Source organism: Sinohyriopsis cumingii, unplaced genomic scaffold (genome assembly GCF_028554795.1).
Source record: "Sinohyriopsis cumingii isolate HCF-2022 unplaced genomic scaffold, ASM2855479v2 utg001311l, whole genome shotgun sequence".
Taxonomy (NCBI): domain Eukaryota; kingdom Metazoa; phylum Mollusca; class Bivalvia; order Unionida; family Unionidae; genus Sinohyriopsis; species Sinohyriopsis cumingii.
This window is the reverse complement of record NW_028315981.1, coordinates 426,558-443,918: the sequence shown is the minus strand read 5'-3', so window position 1 is coordinate 443,918 and position 17,361 is coordinate 426,558. Positions and strand designations below refer to the sequence as shown.

The 17,361-nt window shown below is 32.5% G+C and overlaps 1 protein-coding gene across 1 annotated transcript in view; it reads left to right on the top strand.

Moving 5' to 3' along the window:
* LOC149772646 (uncharacterized) overlaps positions 1 to 17,361 on the top strand; it is a 130,463-nt gene that overhangs the window by 38,336 nt on the left and 74,766 nt on the right. The window contains exons 13-18 of the mRNA XM_089947527.1: positions 550 to 785; positions 3,214 to 3,421; positions 8,081 to 8,187; positions 11,925 to 12,147; positions 13,439 to 13,594; positions 14,803 to 15,065. Of these exons, the coding sequence (XP_089803653.1) occupies positions 550 to 785; positions 3,214 to 3,421; positions 8,081 to 8,187; positions 11,925 to 12,147; positions 13,439 to 13,594; positions 14,803 to 15,065 (1,193 nt within the window). The remainder of the gene's footprint in view (positions 1 to 549; positions 786 to 3,213; positions 3,422 to 8,080; positions 8,188 to 11,924; positions 12,148 to 13,438; positions 13,595 to 14,802; positions 15,066 to 17,361) is intronic.

Sequence of the window (17,361 nt, the reverse complement as noted above, 5' to 3'; positions counted from 1 at the left end):
TTGGAAATGTGTTTGTACTATGTGATGAGATGATGTGTTGTCTGGTATCTTTTTGATGATAAGATGGTACATTTCTAATAAATGTAGATATTTTCATTGGATGATTGTAGCACCCCTCCTACATTGGTAGTGGTATTAGTTTCTGTTCTTTTTCAGTGCACAATCAGCCTCAAAGGGTACAATGATATAAATACACAGTCTATTTTACTAAATATAAGAAACATTATACCATGAGTCTTACTGAGAACTGAAATTACACATAGAAAATATTATTCAAACACCTGCTCACTTGTTGGCATAATCTGTGTTTTTGGATTAAAATTTGATAATTTTACTAGTTTTTGTTATTTCTAGTCAATTTGATTGTAAAGACTCCTGCATTTTGTTAATGATGTGTTTCAAGACATACACTCATAGGACATTATATCAGATTATGAAGACCTCTTTATGTAAAAGGCACATGCCTGTAGAGGGTAAAATGGTACTGACTAATGACCATCCCTTGTAGACAGGTTTCATTCTATGATCATTTGCTTGATATCTTTCCAGGTAATTTCCCACCAAGGTGTTCTCCTAGTGATGTCACAGTTAACATTTCAGAGAATATCCCTGCCAATGTTTGCATCCCTGTTCCAAATCTCTGCGTAAACCCTGTAGAAAATGACCAGCTAATATTCACCAATTTCACAGGAAATGGCACACTTTTGTTTCAGAAGAATGCAAGTGCAAGCCATCTTGTTGCATGTACAAAAATCGCTTTGAAAGGACAAATTGGCATTTATTTGGTAAATAAAATTTGCACAAAACTCCTTAGAATTCACACTAAGTAATAATGGTTTACATTTGATATTCAACATATCATTTTTCTCAAGCCCCTTTTTGTGGAAGGGTGACAGTTGTCACATTGGTATCATGTGTGTGTATTTATATATATATATATATATATATATATGTCCATCTACACACTAAATTAAAGACAGTGTTAGAATTATATATATATATATAACTTGCTGTAAAGTTTGTTACCTTCTACACAAATTAAAGTTTTGTTCAAAATAAAAGAAATATTGTGTACTAATGGAAAGTATGCATATGACTGGAAACATCATAGGTATGGATCTGCTCTGACTTTATGCTTTATGAAATCAAGTACATGTACTATACTTTTCACTTAAAATCATTGTGATTGCATATATCCTGTTCTGCTTGAATATCATGTGACAGTAGATCTGATTCATACTTTGGAACACATTACATGAATCCAAATACTGTAAATTCCTTAACTTTGATGGATACTCAGTTTTCATGGTTTCCTTAACTTTGATGGATACTGAGTTTTCATGGTTTGCTGACAAGTCACATTTTCATCACTATTTGAATTTGTGAATTTATTGTATTGTGCTATGTTACATGCAAAAAGAATTGTAAGTTAAATTTTACTTATTCTAAAATGACTATTTTTGCTGTTCTCCAAGTTTCATCGGGAAGCTAGAATTAATTATTTCTAATGTAATGTATTTTCATGGCTGTATTAATGACTGAGAGACTCCATTTTTAGGAAACAATTTGTTGAAATGTCACCGTTTTTAGGGCTTAATTGTTAACTAATTGGCAAGTTAAAACTCCAGCCTTGAGGTATAGAATCAGATTCAGGGTCCTTAATGTCTGAGATAACTGATTTCACAGAATTGCTCTTTAGATTGGACTGTTTAAGTTGCACTGACTTATCTGTCAGTCTATAACAATGTGTCTCGGTACCACACACCAGCAAATCAGTGTTGGGCATTTTACTTTAAAATGTATGTGTAACTGATAAATTTGACAAACTAGTTGCCAAGGTCAGTAGTTGTGACCAGGATGAGTTTGGCCATAATAAAAATTACTTGAATTCAGTGTCTGTGCATTTTCTTATACCCCATCATTGGAACACAGGCATTTGATTTAAAACTTTATCACATGTCTACCGTGTTACATAAGCTAAAAAAAACCTCATTACGTCAGCTGTAAGTTACAAGTATGGTGACTGAGAATTCTGAATGAATATCCATCATGTTGCCATACTCTTCTGCATCTTTTTTTTAAATAAAGTCAGGGCTTTATTGTGTGATACATGTACTCTTACAGTTGTGCTCATTGTAAATGAAATTTTTAAAACTTGTCAAATAATTTCAGATTTTCTATACAGAAGATCACAAAAGATAGAATTAACTGTTTCTTAAATTTCACTTGAATTAAGGATATCTATTTATGAAACACAGTGTTGGACATTGATAATCTTATAAGGAATAAAGAATCACAACTATTTGCTCTCTAAGAAAATTTTAATAATCAGTATGAAATAATTAAGGAGAGAAAAATGCAATATTGTCTCCTAAAGAAAATGACAGATTTATCAAATTGTATTTCTTTAAAAAGGATGAACTTTTATGAAAACCTAAATGGTAATTAAATGTATTGTTTAATTGGTATCATATGTGCACAACTACAGAATAGGGTTAATTTTGAAAAGCTGATATTTTAAAACTTTTGACTGCCAGAAATAACTTCAATTTTGATTACTTGGATTGTTATTTTTTTACTTCATTGTGTATATAAAAAATATTAAGATCACAGTTCTTATATTTGAACAAATAGTGCTTGTTTATCAGCTTGTATATTATATATAGACAGATATTTATTATATACTCAAGTGTGAAATATAGAGAATTATTGGCAAAATAATTTGCATATTTTTTTATTCCTATATTTACATGTGATAAGTATATCCTTATATTTTCATGTGTGAAAATTTTAAGACTTCCCATCATGTGATGTTTGATGTTTGATTGTGTGTGCCTTCAAAAGTTGTACCTGTAGCAACAAAAATGAGTACTTTGTGAGCTAGAACAAATAAATAGAACCTGCCATACATTTCATACATGGCAATTAATCTTTGATTTAAAAGATTGACTTTGTACCATTTGCATCTGTCTGAAGTTATTTACTTTACAACAAACCTACTGTGATGCATTGCTGAATTGGATTTAGATTGTTTTCAAATGTGATAAAATATATCCAGTATTGACATAAGAAAAGAAAATATCCTCTACGTAATTCTTTATATCTGTTTATTAAGCCAGTGTTATTGTTAATTAATTATATTGAACATAATGATATAAAAATAATGTATTAGTTTATTAACAAATGAACTGATCTGATAATTATTTTTATCAGGTGAATGTTGAAGTGCATAACTCTTATGGGACAGCTACACTTTCCATCTATGTGATGATTTTCGATGAGAATGACCCCCCTGTATTTAATGCAACAAAGTACATGACCAGTATTGATGAGGAAAAGCCAATGGGGACCACTGTTCTTTCTGTCACAGCTTCAGATCCTGACACTGGAGCTTTTGGGATCATCAATTATAAGTTTGATGGTGTGTATAGATTGCAGATTATTTAGAAATAGGTCATTCATTGCAGTTTTAGTTAAATGTCTGCATGTCATACAAGAGGGCTTTGAGCCCAAAGGCACAAATTGTATATTTGCTGGTCTTTCATATTTTAGATAGCCATAGTGGTACACTAGTTAGTGTGGTGGGCTTATGTGTGTCTTCAAATACTATGCAGACCAGGTTTAGTTGTTGGTCATTGTTTGTCTTTGGGTTAGACTCTAGTTGTCTTGGCATGATATAACCTTTAGTTTTGGCATGCCTTTAAATGCCAAACAAATAAATGATTTGGTTTGCTGTTAATTGCCAAACAAATAAACAATTTTGGCATACTGTTAAATGCCAAACAAATAAACAGTTTTGCATGCTGTTAAATGCCAAAGAAATAGTTTGGCATGCCATTAAACACCAAATAAATAAACAATTTTGCATACCATTAATTGCTAAACACATTTAGTATGCTGTTAAAGGCCAAACAATAAACAATTTGACTTGTCATTAAATGCCAAACAAATAATTAGACATGACATTAAATGCCAAACAAATAATTAGACATGACATTAACTGCCAAACAAATAAAGGAAATGGGCATACCAATAAACACCCCAAAAATAAATACTTTTGCATGCTGTTAAATGCCATACAAATAAACAATATTTGGCATGCTATTAAAAACCAAACAAATAAACAATTTGGCATGCTGTTAAATGCCAAACAAATAAACAATTTGGTGCATACTGCTACATTCCATACAAATAAACAGTTTGGCATGGAATTAATGCCAAACAAATAAACATTTTGGCATGCTGTTAAACATCAGGCAAATAAACAATTTGGCATGCTATAAAATGCCAAATAAATACAGAATTTGGCAAGCTGTTAAATGCCAAACAAATAAATAGTGTGTCATGCTGTTAGATGCCAGACAAATAAACAATCTTATATGATTCAGTTATTTTATTAATAAGTTTAAAAGTGTTTGGAAACATTTTTGATGGCAAACTGGTACCTAGAGTATCTCTAAGAGTTTTAACACATCCTATGAGTAGACATTTCATGTTGTAGCATCAGCTGAAAAAATACCAAAACATCTCTATTAGATAACCTTTGAGAAAATAAAGAAAATTACTTTGTAATCCAGAACAAATGAAATGTAGCACTAAAATGGAATTACTGCTCCAGTGGCCTAGTGGTTAGAGTGTCCACCTTGGATGCAGGAGGTCGTAGGTTCGATCCCCAGTCGAGTCATACCAAAGACTTACAAAAATGGTACTAACAGCTGCCTCACTTGGCACTCAGCATTAAGAGGTTAGTGTTAGGACTGGTCGGCCTGTTGTCAGAATAATGAATAATGTGACTGGGTGGGACATATGCTACATGTCTGCAGCATGATGCCCTGGTGCTAGACATCACTATAAGCTGTCACACTGCAGACATTGTAACGATATGACTGAAAAATTGTTAAAGCTACGTTAAAAATCTATATCACACACACACACACTCTAAATGGAATTACCAATATAGTTACCGTAATTTATGAATTTACAACAATTAAGAGGTTACAAGTCTTCTGAGTTTTCCATTCATCAGGTAGTCTATAAAAAAGTAGATTTTTTAAGATGAAAATTTCAGCAACACCTTTTTATTAGTCTGTAATAAGTAATTAGTAACATTGATATATTTTTTCTTGATTGTCCAATAGTAAAATCAATAATACTTAATTTTGTCTCACAATTAAGTGATTAATTTGGTATGCAAATAGACTTTACAGCGAAATTCATTAGTCCCTCATTATAATGCTGTTGATTGGAGTCTTCGTTTGCCACATAGCATGAGACCAGCTTAGTATAAAGTAAATTGTATGGTCATATAATTTCACTACCACTAAATGAAATGGGATCTGTGATCATACTTTCCTCATAACAGAAACCCTGTTATCATGAAAGGGCTTGAAGTCGTGGGAATGCTGTACTGTTATTTTGTATGTTTGTTTAAGGATACCTGACAAATATGTGTTACAAATTTGCAGTTGTTATTGTTTAGCAGTATATATACTATTGTTAAATATGAAATAGTATTTCGTCTTTTCATACTTGTATAGAAAATGTTCAATTCAATACATGTAACTGTATTTACTTACTTTTGTTCATCAGTAAAGGTAGAAGTAAAACAACAGATGGAGACAAATAAAAGCAGCACTGACTTAGTAATCACATTTTTGCATGCATAATCTTGAAATAGTTGATTTCTACAATTAACATTGTCAGATGGCTTTATTCCTTCCAGCTGTATTATGCTGTTATGTCTGCGGTATATTTACATCATTATTCCAATAACAAAAGAATTTTGTGTATTGTCTTTTTACTTTTTACTTTCACTTTTAAGTTGAAAAGCACATAAATTTCTCACCCATTCAACAGAACAATCTAGCTGTTTTGTTCGCCTTACTTTTCTTATCTCAGTCTAGTCATCTCAGACCAGTTGTCTTGGTCAAGGTGTCCACGTGCTCAGAACTAGTTTTAAAAAAAGAAACCCTTGTTGTCTTCTGCTGTGCCTGACGTAGTTGTTCTAAAATCAAATAACAACAACAACAACAACAAATATATAACAAAAATAGAGTAACTTAAGGTCAATCCATCTTTGAACACACACTATACAAAAACATTTCGAAAGAGACAAAGACCAACATGCTAACGATGATGAGCTGTTTGGTATTATGCTAGTTCGTTCCACAAAGCATGGTAAATTTTATCCTATATGCAGGCCTAGCTCAGTACATTTTCAGGTCAGTGTCATTAAATGTAGCTAAAGTTACTTAACTAGTTTTAAATAAAGCCTCGTGGGGAGACAAATGATGTAACCTCTTGACTGGTATTTCCCTGTCTCGGTCCAAACCACAACATAGATTATATATGTAACTTCATGAAAGAACAGGGATTTAAACAATTCATGTTACCAAGATGGCAAAACTTAAATTCACAGAATTCTCTAAAATTATAAATTTGCAACAATTCAGTGAAGCAAACATTTCCCATAAACAGTTGTTCTCAGTTCAGAGCACCAGTTACACATGCTGATTAGTGATTGAATCACATTGCAAAATTTTCAACACACTTATAGCACTCCTAAAGCAAACAATAATATAAATAACAAACTTAACTGCATGTATGTAATCCATTTGAAATCCAAATATGTATATTAAAAAACACACACAAAGTGCTAATTCAAATATAATAGCCGCTGTTCACACAGCATGATGAGCACTCCTGGCATACAAGCCTGCTAACATATACAGAAAAATATACCCATCAGCCTACTTGAACTTTTCTTTGATTTTACGTTGTTTGAGACCTGATCTTTTTTGTTAGATTTTATGTGTGTGTAAAGTCTGTGATGCTTCTAAGCTGCAAAAACTATAAGAGCTTACTTCCCTGACACTTTTGTCACATCATTTGTTTTAAAGGCCCTTATTAGTAGCTGCATTAAACAAATAGAATTTACCAGAGATCATTACTTTCACAATGCTAATTGGATAATATTTCACTCTTTCCTGCAATGGAACACTTAAGTCTCTCGTTTTGCATGACATACAAAAAATGAGGTTATAGTATACCATTGTTTATTGACACTTGGGCAACATCAAAAGGATTAGTACTGGCCTATCATACCTATGTATTATTGGTGAGGTGTGTTTACCAATCTGATTAAAATCAGATCTCCACTGTCCTACATGAAGATCTGACGATGACCGCTTAAGGGTCATATTCTGGTGACCTTTGAATTAGCCAGTAGAAATGCAGCTTTCAAAAATCTGAAAGTGAATCAAAATGTTAGGTACACATTCATGCTCTTCAGCCACAGGGCTCTGTCTCCAAATGCAAATATATTAGATGTCATCTAATTGGCTGATAAAATTAGAGATTATGGTAATAATATAGGTTATCAGAACATGATACCTCAGTGGTTGCTGTCAGATGTTCAGGTATAACAGCGGAAATCTGAATTTAATCAGATGTGTGTGTTTTCAGATATTAAATTGACAGGAATCTGGTGTGGCTTTAGTGCTAAAAGCATAATTTCAGCTGTCCAATATACTTTTACCAAATACAGTAGTTCACAGAGACGGATTAAAGTAGTGGCTCATTTTGGGTATAAGGAATATGATATTGGACATTGGTCAGTTAGAATCAGATGCAGATAATAAAAACACTTTCTGTCTAAATTGAATACAATGGTTTTGATATATAGTTTTCAATGAATGTTTAGAATTCTAAAGAATAAAGAATGTTTTTTTCCACTTAGGGTCATGGGTTCCATAAGGTTACTGTGTTTTACCCAGAATTACATTATAGAGAAGTTTGATATTACAGGGGATAGCTGTAGTAATATATGTAAACTTGCAGTTTTTATGAACATAGTTTTCAATGTTCTTGACATGTTTTTCTTTGTACTCTGTGCATGCAGTGATTATAAAAAAAAACAAAAAACAAATTTAAATCAAAATCTATATTCAGATAATTAACTTTAAATAGGCATTCGGTTTCTAGCAGTTATTATATGTAATTGTTCACATCAGTAATAGTTTATATGAAGTACAGTTTTAGAAATTCTTCATGTTTATTGCATTTATGTTATATTATTCAGGTATGCCTGCATTCTTTAGACTAAATGGAACCACTGGTGTAATTTCCGTAGCAGGTGTGATAGATGCAGATAACCTTACAAGCTTGAACGTGACTTTCATTGTCCAGGTATTGTCAAAATGCATAACATTTTCATAGCTGGCTACTGCTTTTGCTTTGCCTACACCAGAAGATAACTGTAGTTTTCTCCAAATTCCTCCAAGTCTTGTATCCCTGTCTAAACCAGAGTAAAAAGCAAATTATTGCTAAAATCTGTGTGAAATTTATAATTTTGTCAAGTGTTTTGAATTATTGAACCAATCTTCAATATGTCCATGCAGACACTATCATATACAGTTCTATACTGTATATAAATTGTATACCACCAAGAGTCATTGTGGTCTCAGTGGTTAGCATGATGATCTTGCAAGCAGGGTTCTGCCCTACCAGTGGATTAGCCTGGGTTAGCTACTATGGCGTGTCTCAACTCAAGGCAGTTTTTACCAATTGCCTCAGCATGATAACAGCTTTTAATGTTGCTGTGCTGTAAAAATACCAAACCAAACCAAGCCTGAAATCTCAAAGTTTGTTGTTTCTATGAATTTCTTGAAAATTAGTTAAAAGTTAGTGCCAGTTAAATTTACATTTCTCAGAAGTAATGTACATGTCAGAGTAAATATAATATTTAGACTCCTTCATCTCTACCTTTATGTGACAAATTACGATTTTAATTGTCAGGATTGATGTAGGAACATTAAAATCATTTAATGTTTGGTCATTCTTTTTAAGATTTGAAATTTCAGGGTAATTAAGTTTAAAAGAATCTTCCCTAGGCCAGTTGAATGTAATTTCATTTCATTTTGTTACTCAGTTTTCTTCTTGTTGGTCTTAAGCCCACATTGAATGACTGAGGTTATTCCAATGGCATATAGAATTTGTGCGATCATCAATCAGAGAGGCAATCTCAGAAGGGTGCCTGATAGAGATGCATCGATTCGTCTAGGTCTGAGGGATATGGGCAAAGTTTTGATATTGCAAAATAACATTTTGGCTGAAAGGGGAGATGAAATTAGCCATCTTCAGCTCCTAATCACAAAACCTGTTGACCTACCCAGAAATCATTCAAGCATTACCTACATTCACCTCTCATAAGTACATGTATGTATATCAGATACTTTTATAACAGTTCTGGACCATTAAGTAGGAAGGACTAAATATGTTTATTCAGTTGAACTTCCAAAATCAAAACCTGAGAAGAATTGATGTTTGTGTTTACAATTTACACTTTTTTGGGGCCTCATATGTACCATTGTTTATTAGACTGAGGGGGTACAGAAGTTGAAAGTCACTGAATTTCATTAAATGTAGTATAGGTGGACCACACACACACACACACACACACACACACACACACACACACACAGATATTTATTTATATAATAATAATAGTGAGGACTTTGTATAGCGCCTAATCTTTAGAAGCTCTAAGCGCTTTACAACATTAGACAACACCTATAAGATAAAAAACATATAAAATGATATGATTACAAAAACAAACACCATGAAATTAGAAAACATAAAAAATATATGCTGAGAATATTTAAGGTAGGAAACATTATTATGTCTTTAAGTTTGTTCTTGCAGTCGAAATAAGTGAGTTTTGAGAGCACTCTTGAATGGGATCACTGTGTCTTTGTGTCTAAGTTCAGTGGGCAATTCATTCCACATTGCTGGGCCCTGGTATGCAAAAGAACGCTGTCCATATGACTTTGTTTTCATAGTGGGAATAATGAGTATACGATTGTCAGAAGAGGAGCATAATATATATATAATAGTACTGTTGAACATATAGACTGTTTTATGGTATTTGTGTACCTTCCATTGGTTTTCACCCCCCTGCCAATTTTAAAAATGAAAAGCATCAGGGATATAAAAGATGCATGACAGTTATTTCATTCATCAATTTTTAAATTCTAACATGATTGTAGCCAGGGGGTCCCTAACACTCTAAACTTGTTGTCATTTCAAAGCAAACAGAAGCTTTCAATGTAAACAAGCATACAGACAGCTCTCTCTCTTTTTCTGGTTTTCAGAATGGTTCATTGCAGCTGTTAAAACTTTGTCATCTGCATCCAATATATGCAATATCTACTTTTAATATTTAAACAAAAATGTTAACCCATGAAAAGGAGGAACTCTTGTACACATTTTTCAAAGAGATGTAACTCCAAAATTTATGGAATTATTAATATTATCAAAGACAGTAAACAATCAGATCTGTTGCTTGAAAAAATAGACTAACCCATGCAAATATGGCAGCTGTGTCGTAGCTGCCAAGTGTACCATTTTTCCTGTATTTTAGACCTGAATATGGTTGTAAGTATTTCTTGCTAAAAATATGTTTTTCAATTAAAAGAAAATAATAAAAAATTTCCTTGCAATTTTCTGTTTAGAACGGGCATTGTGTTCCATTCTGATAGAATTGTATCGCATGTATATAGGAATAGAGTTATAAAATATGATTGGTTCATTGGAAATTGAGGCTACAATGCCTGTCTTTATCCACCATATTGGATTTCCCAAACTGTTACCGCTATCACTGTATCTCATCTTTGTAATATTCAACTTCTAATCATGTCGAAAAGGAAGCAGAAAATTCAGAATTTTCTCCAGGAAAGACAAGAAAAACTGGAAGGACAATTGTGCCATTTTATTTAGGTTTTTGAACCATCTAGTAAAGGAGAAAACTTTATGTTTTGTAAATTGTGTAATGTGATTTTGCTACCGGACATGGAGGCGCCCATGACATACAGTAGCATGAAAAAGCTGATAAACATCAGTTTGCTGCTTCATCATCAACAACTCAGCCTGAACTTAATGACATATATAAATACCAGAGAGAACCTTAATGTAATTCGATAGAAATTGGGCTTATTAAATTTATTTTAGAAATGAACCTTCCTCTTTCAGTTACTAGTGTTGCTGGTGATTTATTTCACACACGGATTACTTGTGTGCTAGAACAGAAAAGTTCAGAAAGAAAATGACTGATAATTCAGATCATCAGTGAAAGATGGTACACTGGAATCGATAATGATTGAATAAAACAAGGTGTGGAAAAGGCTTATATAAACAGCCTGTTTCTGAGAGTGTGCTGCACTCTTGCACCTTCTAAATGGACACCCGAATTGAACAGGGTGCCCATTTAGATGGTGCAAGAGTACAACACATGCATCTTTGACATTAAATAATCAAGGAAGGTACTGTCCTGCTTTACTAATGGTTGTAGATGTTGTAACTAGTTACTTGTACATTAAAATTTAAAAATCAGTACTTGTTCCTGAAAATCAGTATTTTCGTAATAAGCAGTCAGTATTTTTTTAGTCCAGGGTTGGCAACTATGCTGTGCTACTAAAGAAACTACCATATGATTTCAGATGCCAACAAGTTGCTAACAAGTTAACTTTTTGGGACCCCATGGTGACAATAACGTTAGAAGTTATAAATTGATGAATGAAATTATGGTGCACTTTTAATATCATTCGTGCTGTTTGTTTTTAAAATTGGAAGGGGGAGGGTACAAATAAATGAGAAGGTGTGTGAATACTATGTGTTTTATGGTGACCAGTCCAGTTAAAATTAGATGGGCGGTTGAGTTTTGAAATAGTGCCTTCGAAACATACAGATTATTTCTGGAACATCATTTGAATGGTTTATTTTGTGTCTTTTTTCTCAAGTTGAACCATGAATGATCGATGTTTGACCAAGTCACTCAGCAAGAAAGTGGGACATGTATTTTTCGTTATGGTATATATGTTTTTTGTAATTTTATGCTTTTGATAAATAATACAATTCTTGTTTCATAGGCCATTAGTGGAGAATTTGCAGTGAATGCAACCGTGACTGTTATTATCATTGACATAAATGATAATGATCCTGTTTGCTCAAATCCTAACCCAGATGAAGTGAGAATTGATGTATTTGATTCACCAGGAAAACTTATTTACAACTTCTCATGCTCGGACAAAGACGTATCTCCACAATACAGTGCACTAGTTTTCTCTCTGGTTTCATCAACACCACAAGCAGGTAAAAAAGCAAGTTAGATAATTGAAACTGTAACAATAAAAATCATCTTAACTTGAATCTGATTGTGCTTTTATAATCCACTGTTTTAAAACCTCATTTGATCTTTTTCAGAAGCAGAAAAATATGGTAGTCTAAATTGAAACAGGTGTTAGTGTCATGGTAACTTGGTCTCAACACTGTCACTAAGCTTTGACTCATACCAGTTACTAGCATCTTTAGGGTAGATTTTTCCATCATTTTTATCTTACCCATGATGAATTTTGTGAAAAGAGAGATAACAGTCAAAATGTTTCATCGATTCTGTCTTAGGTTTGTGATTAAGTTCTTTTAAAGGACAAAGTCTCCTTATTTGCATCATTGGATCATTATCATATTTTGCCCTCAGGGAACGCACATCCCAGGAGATTGTAGGCAAAGGTGGTCAAAGTCATGGAGAATTGCTTAACTGGGAGGTCATTTTATAATGTTTTTGGATATGTCAGTACTATCTATTGTTGTCATGGACACATATTTTAATCAGAGAAAGCAAGACTGTTTACCATGCGATATCAAATATTGGTACTAATGTTGAGTCTAAAGGGTCAAGGTCAAGGTCAGGGTCATAATAGTCATTTTGTTGGGGAAAAAAGCCTTAACTCGCATGTCTATGGATAGGCATTTGACATTGAATCCAAACATACTTGGAATATCCTCTCAGGATTGATGGGTCTTGGGGGTTTGATGTCAGGGTTACAGGGTGAACTGTTGCTTAGTTTTGGGGTTAAAACATTGAGATCTGTATCAAAAGGTAATATCTTCTGTTTCAGTACATGAATTAATATCAGACTTTCCACAATTTAGAAGTTTAGAATAGAAATTGGGTTATTAAGAAGGTCATAGGTCAGGATTACATATTAATTCATTATCAGTTACTAAAGCCACAGCATCATCATCACAGGTATGATGATAAATGTACACAATATTCATTTTTACGATTTAGAAATGGGTATCATTTGTATGTGGTAAAAACCCAAATTTTTGGCACATCACAAGTTTTTATAAAAGTCATGTTAACATGCAGCAGACATTAGTTCCAAACATTAATGTCATTGGATAGTTATTATCAGAGAAAGATTATTTGATATTCATCCTAAACAATGGAAAATGTAATGTTTCCATGTTAAGAATTAATTGAAGAGATGGAAAAGATAAGAATCAGTTTTGGAATTTAAAAATAAATTATTGCCATATTTTATGCAGGTTGTGATTATTTCTTTCATTTTCTATTTTATTTTCCATGTCTTACCTACAGTGTTTAACATCAGTCCTAATGGAGATCTGAGGATTGCTAATAAACTTCCTCTAATAAATGGAAATTACAGTCTTCAAGTTAAAGTCCAGGACAATGATACATATGTCCGGCAAAGTCAACGAGGACTCAACACTTCACTTACAGTTGTTGTGAATAGTATGTATAATTCTGTTTTATTGCTGTGTATGTTTAATAATCGCTGGAAAATGGGGTATGTCTGCAGCCTAGTACAATATAAATGGTTTTGGCTTGGTAGGTAAAACGTTTATTTAATTTTGCTCTAAATTCTAAAGACTATGGTTCTGCCATTGCATAATGTGTGGGTAGATCTGGGTCTGTGCAGTCTCTAAAGGGTAATCAGTGGAGCAAACAAAATTAATGTTGACCTTGATCAGTTGGCATATTATGTTGTGTCAGATCAGGGTCTATGTTTGCAACTGAACCCGACTTATAGACCATTATGTATCTTACTTGATTGAACAGCTCATAAAAAAATAACATTTTGCTGTATAATGTTTGTATTTCAATGACTTCCATAATTTTCTAAACACACTCATGTGGCTTTGCTTTGTTACTGTAAATGCCAGTCATAAACAAACAAGTCTACACATATATCATGGTCAAATAGCATCAAGTTATATGGTCACAGACTTGTTCAAACTTGTAAAAGATTTTGAATATGTGGAGTCTCAACAGTTTTGTTTAAAAACAATTTAAAAAGATAGATGAAATGTTTTGTTTGAAAGTTTTCAATGGGGCAGTGCACAAAAACATTTTTAGCTTTACTGGATACAGACTGGAAGATGTTAGGCAATAGCCTGTTGTCCATTTTCCATTCATTTTTTTTTTATTTCACCGAGTTATGAAGACATTTACTTGTACATATATAAGAGATTGGACCTAATTAATTTCTGATAGAACTTAATGTTAATATATTAAAAATAAGACATATAATTTCTCCATTTGATTGGCAAACAAATCAGCATATGATTGGCAAACAAACCACTCAATGCTTCTTTTCATTAGAGTTAGATAACATTTTATCGGCTTTGAAAAACAGATGTTACAAGGCATTTTCTTAGCTGCCTCATGTTCTTAAACAGAATGAGCTAAATAGATCAGTAAGAAAAAAGTGTGCATGTGGGGTGGACTTTCTGTATTGTATGCTTATTATATTTTGTTTTGGTCTTCAAATTTATGACTTGGAATATTGATGAAATCTTTGAACATTGGAATACTTTAAACCACATTATTAGATTTCAGCCAAATTTACCTTGAAGCTTCATCTCAGCATAAACTTAGGTTTGATGACAAGCACATTCTTTTCATATTTATAATCTGTTGAAACTCAACTTTCATTGCAGCTAACTATCCTCCAAGTTGCAATCCACATTTTATAAATGAGACTGTTGATGAAACACCCAAAGTGAGTTGCATTAGTCAAGAAGTTATATGTACTGATCCTGCAAATGATCCCTCTAAAAATTCAACAATGCAAGTTGGGAAAGCCGTTGGAAATGCTACCAGTTTCCTGGAGATTAAAGAGAAAAATACAACAGTAATTGGGCAAATCGGTCTTAGTGCATGCCTGAATTCTTCTATAAAGGGCATGATAAATACTTATCAAGTAAGGAATTATGGCATTTAATTTTTTTTAATAATGTGAGTGTATTCTTTATTTTCTATTATTATTACTATTATTGTTGCTGTTGTTGATGTACCCCTACTCCAGTCTGTCTGATCAACATTTTAAGAGTTTTTCATACTTGTGTCAAAATTTTTATCTGTCCACCTATCCATCACACTTTTCTCTGTTTAATATCTTCTTTTCATTTATATCATTACAAGACTTTGTATGACTTGCAAGATCTGGCCTTTCTGAGTCATACTATTACCTGCCTGTTACAGCTTCAGTTGTCAGATCCATCTACTGAAGTTTCCACACAGGTTTCTTGTTTAATTGTTTTTGGACTTAATTCAAATTTAGTAAGCAACTTCATGTTGGTGAGACCTTTGCTGAGAATGACTCTCAGCTTTCTACATTGTTTAGCAGTTATAAACTCTGAATTTCAGACCCACTCACTTTCTTTTCTTCATCATAATTTCATTGATTATTGTTGGATATCAATAAAATTTGGTATGATGCCTGATTTACATAAAACCTTGGCTGAGTTCAATTTTGAACATTCTGCATTATTTAGCTTGATTGTCATTCTGACCCACTTTCATTTCTGCAAAATACTCTCTTAGCTATTATTGGATTGAATCAAGTTTTATTGGCTGCATCATATTGATAAAGTGTTGATTGAATTTTAATTTCTTTGTCTGCTTTTACATCATTATTGTTTAATAGAGTTATAGCCCCTGATTATCAGACCCACTTACTTTCATTTCCACACAACAATTCCTTTATTTTTTATTGGATTTTAATCAGATTTGGTTTTTAAAAATTGATATCTATAGCTTGTGACTGAAGTTTATCCTCAACATTTTTTGGGTTATTGTTTGGAAGAGTTATAGCCCCTGATTGTAGTACCTGTCTGTTCTCTTTATTTCTGCATAAGATATGATAAGAATTCTTTATTTCAGACTACAAAGTCCATACATCTAATATCAAATACAGATATAAAGTAAAAAAAATTTAAATTTAAAAGATCATAGATGTCGTTTTGTACAAATAGATACATCTACTACTGTGCTCTGCATTGTTAAGAATGAAATTGTGTAGCATATTTAAAGTGTAATTTGTTCCATCTACTAATAATTCAAAAATTTAGATGAATGTCATAATTCCACAGAGATTTCAAGATACAATTCCTACTATAGGATATTCTTGTCATCATTGAGAACACATACTTATTGCTTCATCATAATAACACAGATAATTATAATTGGATTTCAACCAAATTGTTGAGATCTTTCTTGTGTTTATATGTCATTTAGTAGTATTATGGCCCCTGACTGTCAAACCCAGCTACTTTTGTTTCTGTACATGAATGACTCCAATACTGATTTTTTAAGCATATTTAGTAGTCAGATTGATATTAATGAGATGTTGGTTGAGTTTGTCATTGTTGCTTGGGCACCTTTTCAGAATCTAACAGCATTTAATGGAGTGGCCTTTTATGGTTATACTTGTCAACTTGCCTTTGGGCAATAACTCACTTGGTATACAACTTTGTGTTGATGACAGTTTGGCTTAGTTTGATTTATTATTTGATCTGGAACATTTAGCAGAGTTGTGTCCCATGATTGCTGGCATACAAGAATTCCCTTAATTTGGATTTGAAGAAAATATGATGTGTAGTTTAATACTGATATAATTGCAATGGAATTTGATTATCTGCTTCTTGTGTCATCATTTAGTGGATTTATGGCTGCCACATTGGAATCATTATTTTTATATGCAGCTTTACATGAATGAAACCTCACCTGGGTTCCTTTGTCAGTGTCATAGCACTTACCTTTACAAATCTACCCCTTGCTACTTTTGATAATAAGTGGGGGACATCATTTCCTGGAATTTGATTATTATTATTATTATTATTATTATTGTTATTATTATTATTATTATTATTATTATTATTATAGACTAAACAGATTTGAATTTTAAGACCATCTAGAGAAAATTGATAATTTTAGATTTTATTTGGTGTATATTATTACTTACTGATGTTAAGGAGTTTTATGATTTTTTTATTTTCAGTTTTAAAAACCATAAGACAATATAAAAACAGATAAATTGAAGATCTCATACCAGTGATCCACACATATTAATAAGATGATCTTGTATGAGAGTCTCTGTGCTTGTTACTGTTATAGAGGCAATATTTCTGGTCTCATGTTAATCAAACTTTGAATGCAGGATTATGTCATCAAGATCATGGATAATAGAAAATATAATGTTCATGAGTACTAATTTA